We start from the raw sequence: 13,480 nt of genomic DNA on the forward strand, positions 1-13,480 counted from the left end.
ACAATTCACCCTTTACCAGTAAACGAAGCGTGAATGAATTGCAAAATCTGAAATTCGCTCATCTCTTGCTCATCTCTCGCTCAGACCTTTGCATTGTCTAAATATTTAGATATACCGAAGAAGACTCAAAGAAATCTAAAATCCCGGGCAAAACTGCAGATGAAAGATTCTGATGACGTGGAAAAATGACAGGAAAAATGCTTCTGACTTGTATGTCAGATTTCTACTCACTGGTCATTGTGCTCTAAGGCAATAAAAGCCTGGTGCTCAAGTTCCCTCACAATCTGCATGACCTCTTCCACATCCTCTGTTTTCACAGGTCGTTTCTTCATGCCAGAAATTTCAGACATCAAAATCTAAAATATTGAGAATTTTTTTTTTCTAGAAAATACATTATCATTTCATTTTTTCGTAGCAAATACTGTACAATCTAATGGCTATTACCTCATGTTGTGGTGAAGACTGAGCATCCAACAAGCAGTCAACATATAAATCGTAAGCAGCCTGATAAAATAAATAGTATATTAATATAAAAACAAAACAATAATAAAATTAGGATAAAGTTAAAAAAGTAATAAGAAAAAAAATTAAAAAGGTCAATATACCGTAATATGTAAATTCTTCTTTACTTTTTATCTCCGTGTAACATCCCAATGCTATGCCCCTATATTTGTCCTCTATGCAGCCCACTCTAGATTTATCAACAGGGTGCAATTGGTTTGATGTGGCATTGTTTTCTGCCACTTTTCTAAGTAGAGAAAATGTTCTAAAACAAAGCAGTATCCACTTTTTCCATCACATTTGTATTGATATATTTGTGATGTCTCTTCACCACTTTTTCTGTTTGAGCAAAATGCCACATATTTAAATGTATCTAGAGATACATAAATACACTGATGATCCTTCATATTGTCTGTACAGCTACAGAATAGTGTATGCATGTGGTCTGGAAAATGACATATCTCCCAAATTCAGCGAGAGAGTTTTTTCAGCCGGACCATATGACAAGAACATAACAGGCTGACAGACAAAACAGACGAGAAAAGCCTTTGTTTTCATATTCCACTGAAAAGAAAAAGATAACTTACCAAAAAGTGAAGCTTTGGGTAAGCTTTGTATGCAAATTAGCTACATAATTAAGAAAAATGGTTATGTATGTCATCTGCTATCTTTTACTATTATGATCATCTATGTACTTCAGGGCTCCCCAACATGTTGCTTGCAAGCCCCTGCTGTGTGGCTCGTGACACACACATCTGTAGTGCAGTGGAAGGCACTAGCTGAAGAAAGAGTTGAAGGAGCCATAATCTCTAATGTTTCTGCGGCTGCTCCTTCTTTTCCAGCATGTAACATCACACACATTACATCTCGCTCTTAAGAGGCCGACCCGAGCAGGCTAAGCTAATCACTTGAAGGAAATTAAAAAGACACAACATACCATAGTGTACACTATGTGTGGACACACAAACTGCTGGTGATCTGCTCACCTAATCAGCTGCACAGCCCACTGCCTGGATCAGTAACAGAATTCGCCCATGTAACAGGTATCAAGAAATTAAATGTGTGGGTCACTTCTGGTACTGCTGGATATACATGTATAGACTAAAGTAGTAAGTATCCTTTATTGATTACTACGCACAAACAATGAGCCATCACCTTTATCAGGTACTTGATGAAGGTCCAGGTTTGGTCCCAAAACTTGTGTTAACCAACAATAACCCATGCATTTCCATGATTTCTAAGTGGGAGAACTTGCAAAATCACAGGGTGTTTAAATACTTCTTCTGTTCCTCACTGTAATCCAGCAGAGACAGGGGTGACCTGCAAATTTTGATGTTTCAATTAAAAGTTACCAGCTTTACACTCCCTGCCCATTATGTGCATCATGAATACCACCAGCACAATTATTGCTACAAGCATATGAAGGTGAGCATGTAAGAAGTTGGTGAGTATGAAGCCATACTTAAGTTTAAAAGGGTGACCTCTTTATGGATTGTATCAAATATGTGTGTGAAATGGCATTTTTATACAGTTTACTAAAATATTCTTATTAGAACTGTAAAAAGGCATAGTACCTTGTTTAAGGAGATCTGTCACTAGATTTACATGTTTTATTAGATTTTCCCAATATTATTACAAACACATTAGACTAGGGATTTCAAACTATCCCAAAGAAGTCTCTAAACATACACATAAGAGAGCAGATAAAATTAAACATAATATGTAAGACACTTCTGTTTGACGGAGATGAAAGTTACAGTCACTGATCCTGTAGCTATACCTCTCAGGATGGGAAAGGGGTAAAGGGATTTATGGGAAGTAAAATTATGTAGCATGTGAATACAATTCTGGCAAGTGCTATAAATCAAAAGACACTAAATATAATGTAGAAGACATGTACGATGAGGTTCCAAGAACCAAGTGAACTGAAAATGATCATGTAGTTTCTGCTTTAACTTTGATGAAATGATGTGCATGAAGGAATTCAACAAAGTAAAAAAAAAAGGGTTAACCTTATGTTCCTTTTGAAAAGTAGTGTTAATCCATGCGGAACATAAAGGTTAATTTTTGGATGAGTTGGGGGCATGGTCAGTGTAGCCAAATATGGCCCATTCTGAGGTCAGAGGGAGACATTTATTAGGAGGAGTCCTTGCAAAGGCAATGGTATAGATTTGCATGTAAGGCATTACACCTTAGACATGCAGATGTACGATGTGGGGAGATACAAGATTTATTTTGATTGCCATATCCTAATACGACTAGGACATAAAGATTTTTATAAAAAGATTCAGCTATGTTCTTGGTGGATAAAGTATGGAAGGGCTGTAACCAAGTCACCATACAATGCTTCTGCTTGGAATAGTCCAAAAGAGTCTTCATAAAATTAATGCATTGATTAGAGGGTTTGACATGTCAGATGATTTTATGGGCATAACTGAACCCTTGAAAAAAGTGGAACAGTGTGTAAGAAGAAAGAGCAAACTTTGACAAGTCTTCTGTGAAAGACAGTGTTTGAGTGTAGGAAGGAGTTAATAGGTCTCAGATGCACCTTAATCCAATGTGTTTCTTACAAACTGAAAAGAGACCTGGCAGCCTGCCTTGTTGAAAATTTGGGTTATCCAAAAAAGGCAATAGGAGAAAATGGTGGGGGTTGCGCTATGACAAAGAGTCTGCCATGCTTTTATTGGTGGAGATAGGAGAGGGTTACATCAAACATCATGTGGAAAAAAGGTACTGGAGGTGAATGTAGAAGGTATAATAATGGGAATGCTAAGTGTTTTTCAATGACAATGGTGATAAAGTTACATAAATCATGTATCCAATCCCACATTTGTTATTCCAGATAAAAGAGCAGTTTTTATACATTGTAGCGTAGCTTTTATATAGCTCGTTAGGGCCTGCATCCTCTACCAGAGAGAGGGTGAATTTGATCCAGGGCAGTATTAGTGCAGTCAATTGTTGAAGGTGATGTTTAATGGCTTATAGTTTGTAGGTATTTTTGGTGACAAGTATCCCCAGGTACCGTATTTTTCGCCCTATAAGACGCACCTGCCCATAAGACGCACCTGGTTTTAGAGGGTGAAAATAGGAAAAAAAAAGATTTTGGACAAAAGGTGTGTCAAAACTTTTTATAAATTAACAGACCAATATTTTAACAATGTAAACATTAACAGTAGTAACCAGCAGCATTAATAACCATCATTATCGACTTAAATGTCCAGGTACAGTACTCCTCTATTCATCAGGGAACCCCAAAAACTCCTCATCACTACTGTTCAGGTTAATCGCACTCTGTGGCTCAGTATCACTAGTATCGCTGCCTTCAGATTCGTCATACAGCATATTGTCCTCAGTGCCATCCAAGGTATTGCTAATGCCACACTTTTTAAAGGATCTGACGACGATTTCATCGTTGACTGCCTGCCATGATGTTTCCACCCACTCACAGACTTGGGTGATGGCGGGCCTCTTCATCCGTCCAGTGGGAGTCAGGTCATAGTTCCCAGCTGCCATCCACTTGTTCCATTCCTCCCTCATGAACATTTTAAATGGCTTATTAATGGAAACATCCAGAGGTTGTAGCTGGCTGGTAAGCCCCCCAGGAATTACCGCCAGATGGGTGTTCACTTCCTTAAATCTCGTTTTTGTGGATTCGGTGATATGTGCCCGAAACTGGTAAGCACTAGTAGGGCAGGTTTCTTCAGAAGTCCTCCAGTGCGTTTGGACCACACCTTTTCGATCCATACTTTCATGCCATTTTCGTCCATCCACCCTTTGTCGTGAACATGGACAATCACTCCTCGTGGGATCACCTCTTTTGGCATGGTCTTCTTTTTAAAAACCAGCATTGGTGGCAGTTTGGTGCCATCTGCGCAGCAGGACAAGACAACCGTATAATGCGTTTTCTTGTGTCCTGAGGTCTTCACAGTTATAGTTTTTGCGCCTCTCACATCGACGGTCCTATTCGATGGAACATCGAAGGTTAACGGAACTTTATCCATGTTCCCAATCTGGCCTATTTCATAGCCATGTTTCTTTCTTGAATCCAGCACGAATTTATGAAAAGAAAGAATCTTGGACTGGCATTTTTTGTGCTATTCTTGTTTTGGTGCGCATAGCAAGGCCACATCTTCTCATGAAACTGTAGCACCATGATGCCGATCCAGTGAAGTCGTCAATGCCTTTCTCTGCAGCAAGACGTTTGGCTTCATAGATGATCATTTTTGTGGATACTGAGAAGCCGTTGTTCCTGTGACATGTGATCCACTCTTTCATGTCCACGTCTAGCTGTGGCCACTTTGCAGCACACCCACGAAGAGTGTGTTTACTTTTCTCCACTTTCTCCAACTTATCCTCTTGTTTCCTCCATGCACGAATCATCTTTTCAGTTGGAGGCGGCCCAAAATGTCTCTCCGCTGCCCTGTTTCCATGTTCTTTGGCGTACTTTATCACCTCTAGTTTAAAAGGAATTTTAAAGGGAAAGCCTTTTCTGCTTTGACATCGCTAAGAAATGTACAATATGCAGCAGGAGACTACGGTAATTTTCTGCAATAAAATACAGTAATGGAAGAACTGTTAGCACTACAATTATGGGGGTACTGTAGCTAAGAACATCAGTGGATGACAATGTTATTGGGGGGATCTGCCACTAACACAATGTTATGGGGGGATATGCTGCTGACATACAGTACTGTACTTGTTGGGAAAGGGGGGATCCAATGACACTTTAAGGCGTCATCCAGACATCCATGGAGCATGGTCCGTGAAATCCCATCCTGCTGAGTGCACGAAGGGCACAGCGTCATAACAACCAATGACGCCATGCGCTTCGTGCACTCAGCAGGACGGCAAGCTGGGATATCATGGACAGTGCTCCACGGATGTCTGCATGATGCCTTAATAAGGGGGGGTCACTTTATTAGGAGTGAGCTCACTTTATTAAGAGGGGGCACTTTATTTGGAGGGGGCACTTTATTAGGAGTGAGCTCACTTTATTACGGTAGGAGTGAGCTCACTTTATTGAGGGGGGCACTTTATTAGGAGTGAGCTCACTTTATTAGGAGGGGGCACTTTATTAGGAGGGGGCACTTTATTAGGAGGGGGTGCACTTTATTAGGAGGGGGTGCACTTTATTAGGAGGGTGGGGGGGCTGTCAAGATTGGCGTTATGCACATTTCCTTTCCCCACTTCAAATTTAAAATGCTGAAAGACATCCCTAAGGAATGCCAGTGTGAATAAAGTGCCACCCATAATAATAAAGTGATGTGCCCTGCCAGAAAGACATCCCTAAGGACCCCACTGTTAATAAAGTGCCCACTTTATTAGGAGGTGGGCACTTTATTAACAGTGGGGTCCTCAGGGATGTCTTTCTGGCAGGGCACATCACTTTATTATTATGAGTGGCACTTTATTCACACTGGCATTCCTTAGGGATGTCTTTCAGTATTTTAAATATAAAGTGGGGGGAAGGAAATGTGCAAAACACTGCCTGCATGAACATTTCTGTACCCGATGCTCCAGCGATCCTCTCACTGTCACGACTGAGACGAGGGGCGGAGCAGACTTCCCTGTCACACATGCCAGCTCCGCCCCTCGTCTTCCTGCTCTCCAGTCTCCATTTCCTCTTACATACAGCGCGGGCCGGCCGGTCGATACAACCCAGCAATTACTGAGGCCGGCCGGACCGCCCGTACCAGGAACAGACAAGCATCACTATCTGCGGCGGATCGCAGACACCCGCACCGCTTCCCGCCGCCTGCCTCCCGCTGCCCACCGCCCGCAGGACATGTGAGGGCTGCGAGCGCTACAGACAGGTACATGTCACATACCATAAGCGCCGGATTTGCTTTTTCACCCCAGATTTCACCTATATTCACCCCATAAGACGCACTAACTTTCCCCCCCCCCATATTGGGGGGGGGGGGAAGTGCGTCTTATAGGGCGAAAAATACGGTAAAAAAAAATACGGTTTATAACAAACCTTTTTATGCAATTTAGTTCACTATGGGCAGGGCGGCGCCATTCAGGGCATGGATCCCCCAGTATCAATGCCTAGCGATTCTCCGTCCTGGCTGATTAACAATACCAGTTTTCATTGTTGCCAGCTCTGAAGAGGCAGAGGCTGGCAGAGGAAATAGGAGGAGCAAGGGTGCACAGAGTAGATTTAAAGCGCACCAAAGGGAGACCCAATCCTCCCAGCAGCTGAACTCCTCTGCTGTCTGTGAAGCCACCAGTGCCTCCACTTCAGGGTAGATGAACATTGCTGGCAGCTTCACAGACAGCAGAGGAGCACAGCTGCTGGGAGGATCGAAACATCAATATCCTCTCCTCCCAGTACAGCCCTGCCTCCCTTCTCCAGAGGGCCAGCCACCACCAATAAGTGCCAGCACCCACATATTTGCTACAGTACATTAGCAAAATCATGTATTTCTAGCAGAATGCATGCTTTTGCTAAAACACACTGACAGCAATGACTGGGTACACCGTAATAATGCTGGACCACAAATGACTATTTGAGAGCTTCAGCACAGACACGAGGAGACAGGGCTAGATCATAGGTCTAACTCTGTCAATCAAAGAGAATGGCGAGTGTACAGAGCACAAAAGAGTAGGAGTGATGGTGCTCCAACCGCTCAGGCCAGCATCTCAGTACGCAAAATAACACATTTGCATATAAATAAAAGTAAAGATATCTTGGCAACGGTTCAACCTAGAAACAAAAGAAATGCATCTATTTAATCAGCATCATCAATCTTACCAGGCAATACGCCTGGTTTAACAGGGTTGATCATGCTTACAAATGCAGTTAAAAAAGGTTGTCTATTGTCTTTGTTCTGCCCAGTATGGCATTGGGAGTGGAAAAATGCTACTGCATGCCAGCAAGACTAAGGCAACCATCTGATACCCAGCAAGTATTGCGCATGAGTCCTATTAATTAGAAAAGGACAGATTTCACACTGAAAACAATGTGCTGTGAACTGTGAGCCAAACCCACATGGAAAATTTCCTGTTTGAACATACCCTTCTCCAGGATAATATATAAACATTTGTGAACAGTTTCACCATTAATGAACTTACCTTAATTTCACTTAAAATATTTCCAAAAATAGAAGAATATTTGAAGATTTTTTCAAATGTTTCACTGAAGATCTGTAAACGGGCAAAATGAGGAGGCCTAATATGTGCAATGTTCAAAAGTTCCTAAATTGTCAACAACAAAAAGAAAGAACAGAGGACCAATAATGTTTTACAGCATGTTCACTCTTCAATTCATGTAGAAAAAGCTACAACTGCAAATTATGAGAAGGCTACCATTATGTTAGATTAACTCTACAGTACAGTACAATACGACATTAAATATGTTATCCTCTTGTAGTATACAAATCTTAAAACATTACAAAATCAAAATCTACAGAATTTACAAAGTGTGTCAATTAGTTCATACTCAGCAGCTACCAGGTGTAATATCTACTGTATGACTCCACAATCTTCAGCATGGCAGTGACAGTGGATTTCTGAGCATGTTCTATTTAACTCCTTAAGGACACAGCCGTATTTTACCTTAAGGACCAGGCCATTTTTTGCAAATCTGACCAGTGTCACTTTATCTGGTGACAACTTTAAAACGCTTTGACTTATCCAAGCCATTCTGAGACAGTTTTTTCGTCACATATTGCACTTCATGACACAGGTAAAAGTTCCAAGTTTCGATTTCTTTACTTCTATAATACATAGTAATACCTACAAAAATAGTTATTACTTTACATTGTCCATATGTCTACTTCATGTTTGGATCATTTTGGGAATTACATTTTATTTTTTGGGGACGTTACAAGGCTTAGAAGTTTAGAGGCAAATCTTGACATTTTTCTGAAATTGTCAAAAACCCACTTTTTAAGGACCAGTTCAGGTCTTTTGTGAGGCTTACATAATAGAAACCACCCAAAAAATGACCCCATTCTAGAAACTTTGTTAACCCGTTAGGCATTCCATAAGATTTTATGGAAAATGGAGCTAAAATTTTAGAATTTCAATTTTTTGACAAATTTTCAATTTTAATCCATTTTTTCCAGTAACAAAGCAAGGGTTAACAGCCAAACAAAACTCAATATTTATTGCCCTGATTCTGTAGAAATGCCCCAAACTGCTGTATGGCTGTTAACCCCTGGGAAAAAGGGGTTACAATAAACAAATTGCCAAAAAATAGCTGTTTTGGCACAGTTTTTATTTTTTATTATTTACAACGTTCAGGTTATATCCTGTGCTATTTTTATAGAGCAGGTTCTTGCGGACGCGGCGATACCTAATATGTATACCTTTTCTTTTTATTTATTTAGGTTTTACACAATAATATCATTTTTGAAACAAATAAATCATGTTTTAGTGTCTCCATAGTCTGAGAGCCATAGTTTTTTCAGTTTTTAGGCGATTGTCCCAGGTTGGGTATCATTTTTGCGGGATGAGATGACGGTTAGATTGGCACTATTTTGGGGTGCATATGACTTTTTGATCACTTGCTATTACACTTTTTGTGATGTAAGGTAACAAAAAAATTGCTTTTTTTTTTACACTGTTTTTATTTATTTATTTTTTTACAGTGTTCACCTGAGGGGTTAGGTCATGTGGTATTTTTATAGATCAGGTTCTTACAGATGTGCCAATAGCTAATATGTATACCTTTTTTTATTTAGGCATTACACAATAATATCATTTTTGAAACATGTTTTAGTGTCTCCATAGTCTGAGAGCCATAGTTTTTTTGGGGGGCATACGACTTTTTGATCGCTTGCTATTACACTTTTTGTGATGTAAGGTGACAAAAAAAGGCTGTTTTGACACTTTTTATTTTTTTACGGTGTTCACCTCAGAGTTTAGGTCATGTGGTATTTTTATAGAGCAGGTTCTTATGGATGCGACGATACCCAATATGTCTATTAAGTAACATTACAGTTTTATAGATCAGGTCGTTACGGATGCAGTGATATCAAACATGTGTAGGGAATATTATATTTTTAATCAGTAAATGTTTAGTTTTTTTTTTACTTTTGAAGATCCAGTGGGTCTGATGTCTGTATAATACAGTACTGTATTGTATTTTCACTTTACAAAGTCTGATTAGACTTCTGCCTTTAGCAGAAGTCTGATCAGCACCATGGACAGCCAGAAGCCTGTGAAGACGTCCGGTTGCCATGGTAACCATCATTCGCTGCCACAACAGGGCAGTGGGTGATGGTGAGGGAGGGGGCCCCCTCCCTCTCCCATCGGGGGCTGAAAAGTCACAGCAGCCCCCATTGGGAATGTGAGGGAGCTCCCTCCCTGTTAACCTCTTCCATACAGCGGTCCCTACAGACCACGGCATGGAAGGGGTTAAACGCCTGACATGTGCCAGCACAGAAGTCAGGCGTTTCAAGCAGAGTGCCATTAATGTGCTGACACTCTGAAAACCGCTCGGCCATCCTGAGAGAGGGGGCGGGCGAGTGATCGCGTGCCTAAACGCTCCCCCCAGAACCGCCCTGATGATCGCGGCCCTCCCGCCCGCACTGCCAAGCAGCAGTGATCGAAAATACATCGGATGTACAGGTACACCCTGTGTCCTTAAGTACCAGGACATCAGGGTGTACCTGTACGCCCTATGTCCGGAAGAGCTTATGTATATGGGAGTTCTGACAAATTCAAAACAAGTACCGTATGCATGCTGGGAGTTGCAGTTTCACAGCAGCTAGAGTACTTTACAGTGTCCAACAAGCTTTTCCTCTATTTGGAAACACTGGTCTAGGGTGTTCACATTCAGCCGATTTATTGCAGAAATTTTTGCAATGGAGAATCAATTCTATGCATCTGTATGGGCTCCTTTATACAGCATGTGTGTGGTTTGCTGCAGACCCAGATTAAGGTCTTATGCACACAAACTTATTTTTTGTCCGTGTCTGTACCGTTTTCTTGCAGCCCATATGTAGAACCATCACTTCAACGCAAATTATTCTGTGTCTGTATCATATAAAAATAAAACATGTCCTATTACTGTCCGCATTACGGACAAGGATAGGACTGTTTTATCATGGGCCTGCCATTCCGTTCCGCAAAATACGGAACGTGCACGTCCGGTGTCCATGTTTTGTGGATCTGCAAACAGGCAACGGTCATGTGCATGAGGCCTAATGGATAGTCACAGAAATTTCTGCTACAAATCTGTCATGTGTGTAACAATATGTGGGATTCTTGCTCGCTGATGGCTCATTTGCACACAATGAGATCCTTTCTGATTACAGATATATTTATTCTACTTCTACATGATTATGGGGTTTCCATCTTGCTGAGCTGTTCTTAACAGCATTTACAAAGCATTAAGAAAATTGCTTTAACCCCTTAACCGGTGCCTATTTTTAAATTTTTTATTTTTCCTTCCCACATCTCAATAGCCATAACTTTTTTATTTTTCCGTTCACATAGCCATATGAGGGCTTATTTTGTGCGGATTGCCATTCCCCATCATTGCAGTCGGATGTCTGCTGTATGATACAGCAGGCACCCACCACGTTTGGAGTGGGCTTTCCACAACAGCTCACTCCATACAAATGAGTGTGCATAATGCTGTACATGTACAGCATTATGTGTTAAAAGGGTTAAGGTAGCTACATAGTCCATAGACACAATGGTCAGGAGGGGATCTCACTGACTTCTATGGGAGAGTTTTCTAGGCATGCTCTGACCTGTGAAGAGGTCATCACCTATTGTAAATTGTGGGTCCTGTCTTATCTATACACAGAGGTGATATCATTATAGGGAGGATTAGAATGACCGACAAGTAAAGTGATCTGTACAGACCAAGAAGTGGCGCCTATTATTATTCTTAGTGGCCTGTGTGAAAACTGTAGGATTTTATGTTTTTTGTTTAAACATTAACATGGAAAATTACAAACAACATCACCAAAAATCATTTAAAAATATGTTAAACATAAAAATGTGGTTTAAACAATAGGTCGTTTTCTAAAGGCACATTTACTTTAAAAGTTATGTAAACCTTCGGAGGCAATTCGTTTTATTGCATATTACTCATTTTAGGCTAAAAATAATTTTTTCAATTGGTTTTTATAAAAAATATTGAGCCATTCTGTCACAAAGGGTTGACTGTTTATCTAGTTGTGTGAATTGTACTTTTCACTTTGTCCCTAATCTCTAATTTACTAAGAGGTTATAAACACTTAAAAGGATAACTGTCACACTTAGACCCCAATTTCAATTTTCATATATGTAGTTACTAATAACATGATATTCCAGAATCAGTTACGATTAGACTGACTTACCCCATATTTAATAAGATTCAGCCCTTAGCAACCAGTCTGCATAAAACTACAATCTCGCTATTCATTATTGGTTCATAGAGTGGTCATTGTACCTTATATTTTGTGACCACTATATACCTATATATATATTTTTGACCCGTGTGTTCTCCCAGGGTGGCGCCTTTTCCTTTCCTTCCCCTTCTCCTATTCATCCTGTCTACGACATCACATGTATGTATTTTTAATCATGCTTCTACATAATTAAATAAATATTTATTCTTTGGTACATTGAGCTCCATTTCTTTTGTGTTTTCACTATTGTACTCGGGAGCTTGTACCGAGTTACCTTCCACGGGTGCCCCTTGTGGTTATATTGGGTGGGCACTGTCCTGCTTGTTTCCTTTGGACACCTGGGGTCATTTTTGTTTTCAATTAATCTCACTATTCAGTTAAGATGGCTGCAACTGCCCTCACCCTGAGGCTAATCCCGTCTGCCCTCACTAGCCAGTAACAATAGCCCCCAAAAGTGTCAGTAACCATAGCCCTCCCCCATAAAGGGTTAATCTCCTGCAGCACAAAGGGGTCCTCTTACCACATGTTGCTTTCATTTATACACTGAGCAGATGGCAGATCTCCCTTCTCTGGTCTGCGCTGCTACAACTCTACTTCTCCAGCTCTGCTGAGTGAGGGAGCGTCTGCAAGCGCAGGGACAGGGAGAAGTGCACACAGCCCAGGCACTGTTATCAGCTGCTGGGGAGGACCTGGCTGTAATCATTTACTTACAGTCCCTGGCTGTCAGGAATGTGACCTTGCACACAGCCTTGCTTCTGCGTCCTCTGTCCGTCAACACATAGACGGACCCTGCATAGCAACCTGATTTTAAGCAGAGGTAAAAGTAGGCAGTACAGGGAACAAAACTGTGGAATTAAGGGGTAATTGAATACACAGTGAAAAGTTGAATAGGGCCACCAAGGAGATATTAATCACCACAATCCAATACTCCCCAAAAAATATATATGACAGTTATACTTTAAGTGTGCATTTACACCAACAGATTATCTGACCAGTTTCTGTCCAATCAGACCAATAGATGGTGTGTATAACAAAAGATCTGTGTGTGTAAACGGCCATCTCACCAATAATTGCTCAGAAAATCTGTCAGATTATCTGTTGGTGTAAAAGCCCCCTAAGCCACATTTTTATCAGATAAGATAAGAACTGAAATATAATAAAAGTGTTTATAACGTCCAAGAGCAGAGATAAGGAGCAGGTCAGGTGAGGTGGCTGACGAAGCAGAAAGAAATTTTAGATCCTGCTACAAGAGCATCTCAGCCCTGTACAGAAAAAAAGGGCTCCATATTTTTTATAAAGACCAATTAAAAATATATATTTTTAGCTCAAAATGAGTAAAATGCTATAAAAAAAATTCCCAAAGGTGTACATAGCTTGTAAGCATCAATCAATTTAACAAATGTGTGTTGAAACCAAGCCCATTCATGGGAGTATGTCGATCTCACTAGGCATATACCTTGGCCATATACAAATCTTAAAGAAATTGCAATACGTATATACCATTACAAATCCCAGTTACTTACTGGTAAATGCCCAAAAATAAAAAAATGTTCTTCCAAACAACAGCCGCAAGGACTAAAGCTTAGGCAGGATATAATTTACTGTTAAAACTACATATAAATAAA

General features: G+C 40.6%; 1 protein-coding gene across 1 annotated transcript in view; it reads right to left on the reverse strand.

Annotated features, from left to right (window-relative positions):
- Positions 1 to 13,480, reverse strand: part of C4H6orf118 (chromosome 4 C6orf118 homolog) — a 157,955-nt gene that overhangs the window by 93,078 nt on the left and 51,397 nt on the right. Inside the window, exons 3-5 of the mRNA XM_044292222.1 lie at positions 7,579 to 7,701; positions 445 to 504; positions 232 to 356 (exon numbers count right to left, since the gene is read on the reverse strand). Of these exons, the coding sequence (XP_044148157.1) occupies positions 232 to 356; positions 445 to 504; positions 7,579 to 7,701 (308 nt within the window). The remainder of the gene's footprint in view (positions 1 to 231; positions 357 to 444; positions 505 to 7,578; positions 7,702 to 13,480) is intronic.

Source organism: Bufo gargarizans, chromosome 4 (genome assembly GCF_014858855.1).
Source record: "Bufo gargarizans isolate SCDJY-AF-19 chromosome 4, ASM1485885v1, whole genome shotgun sequence".
Taxonomy (NCBI): Eukaryota; Metazoa; Chordata; class Amphibia; order Anura; family Bufonidae; genus Bufo; species Bufo gargarizans.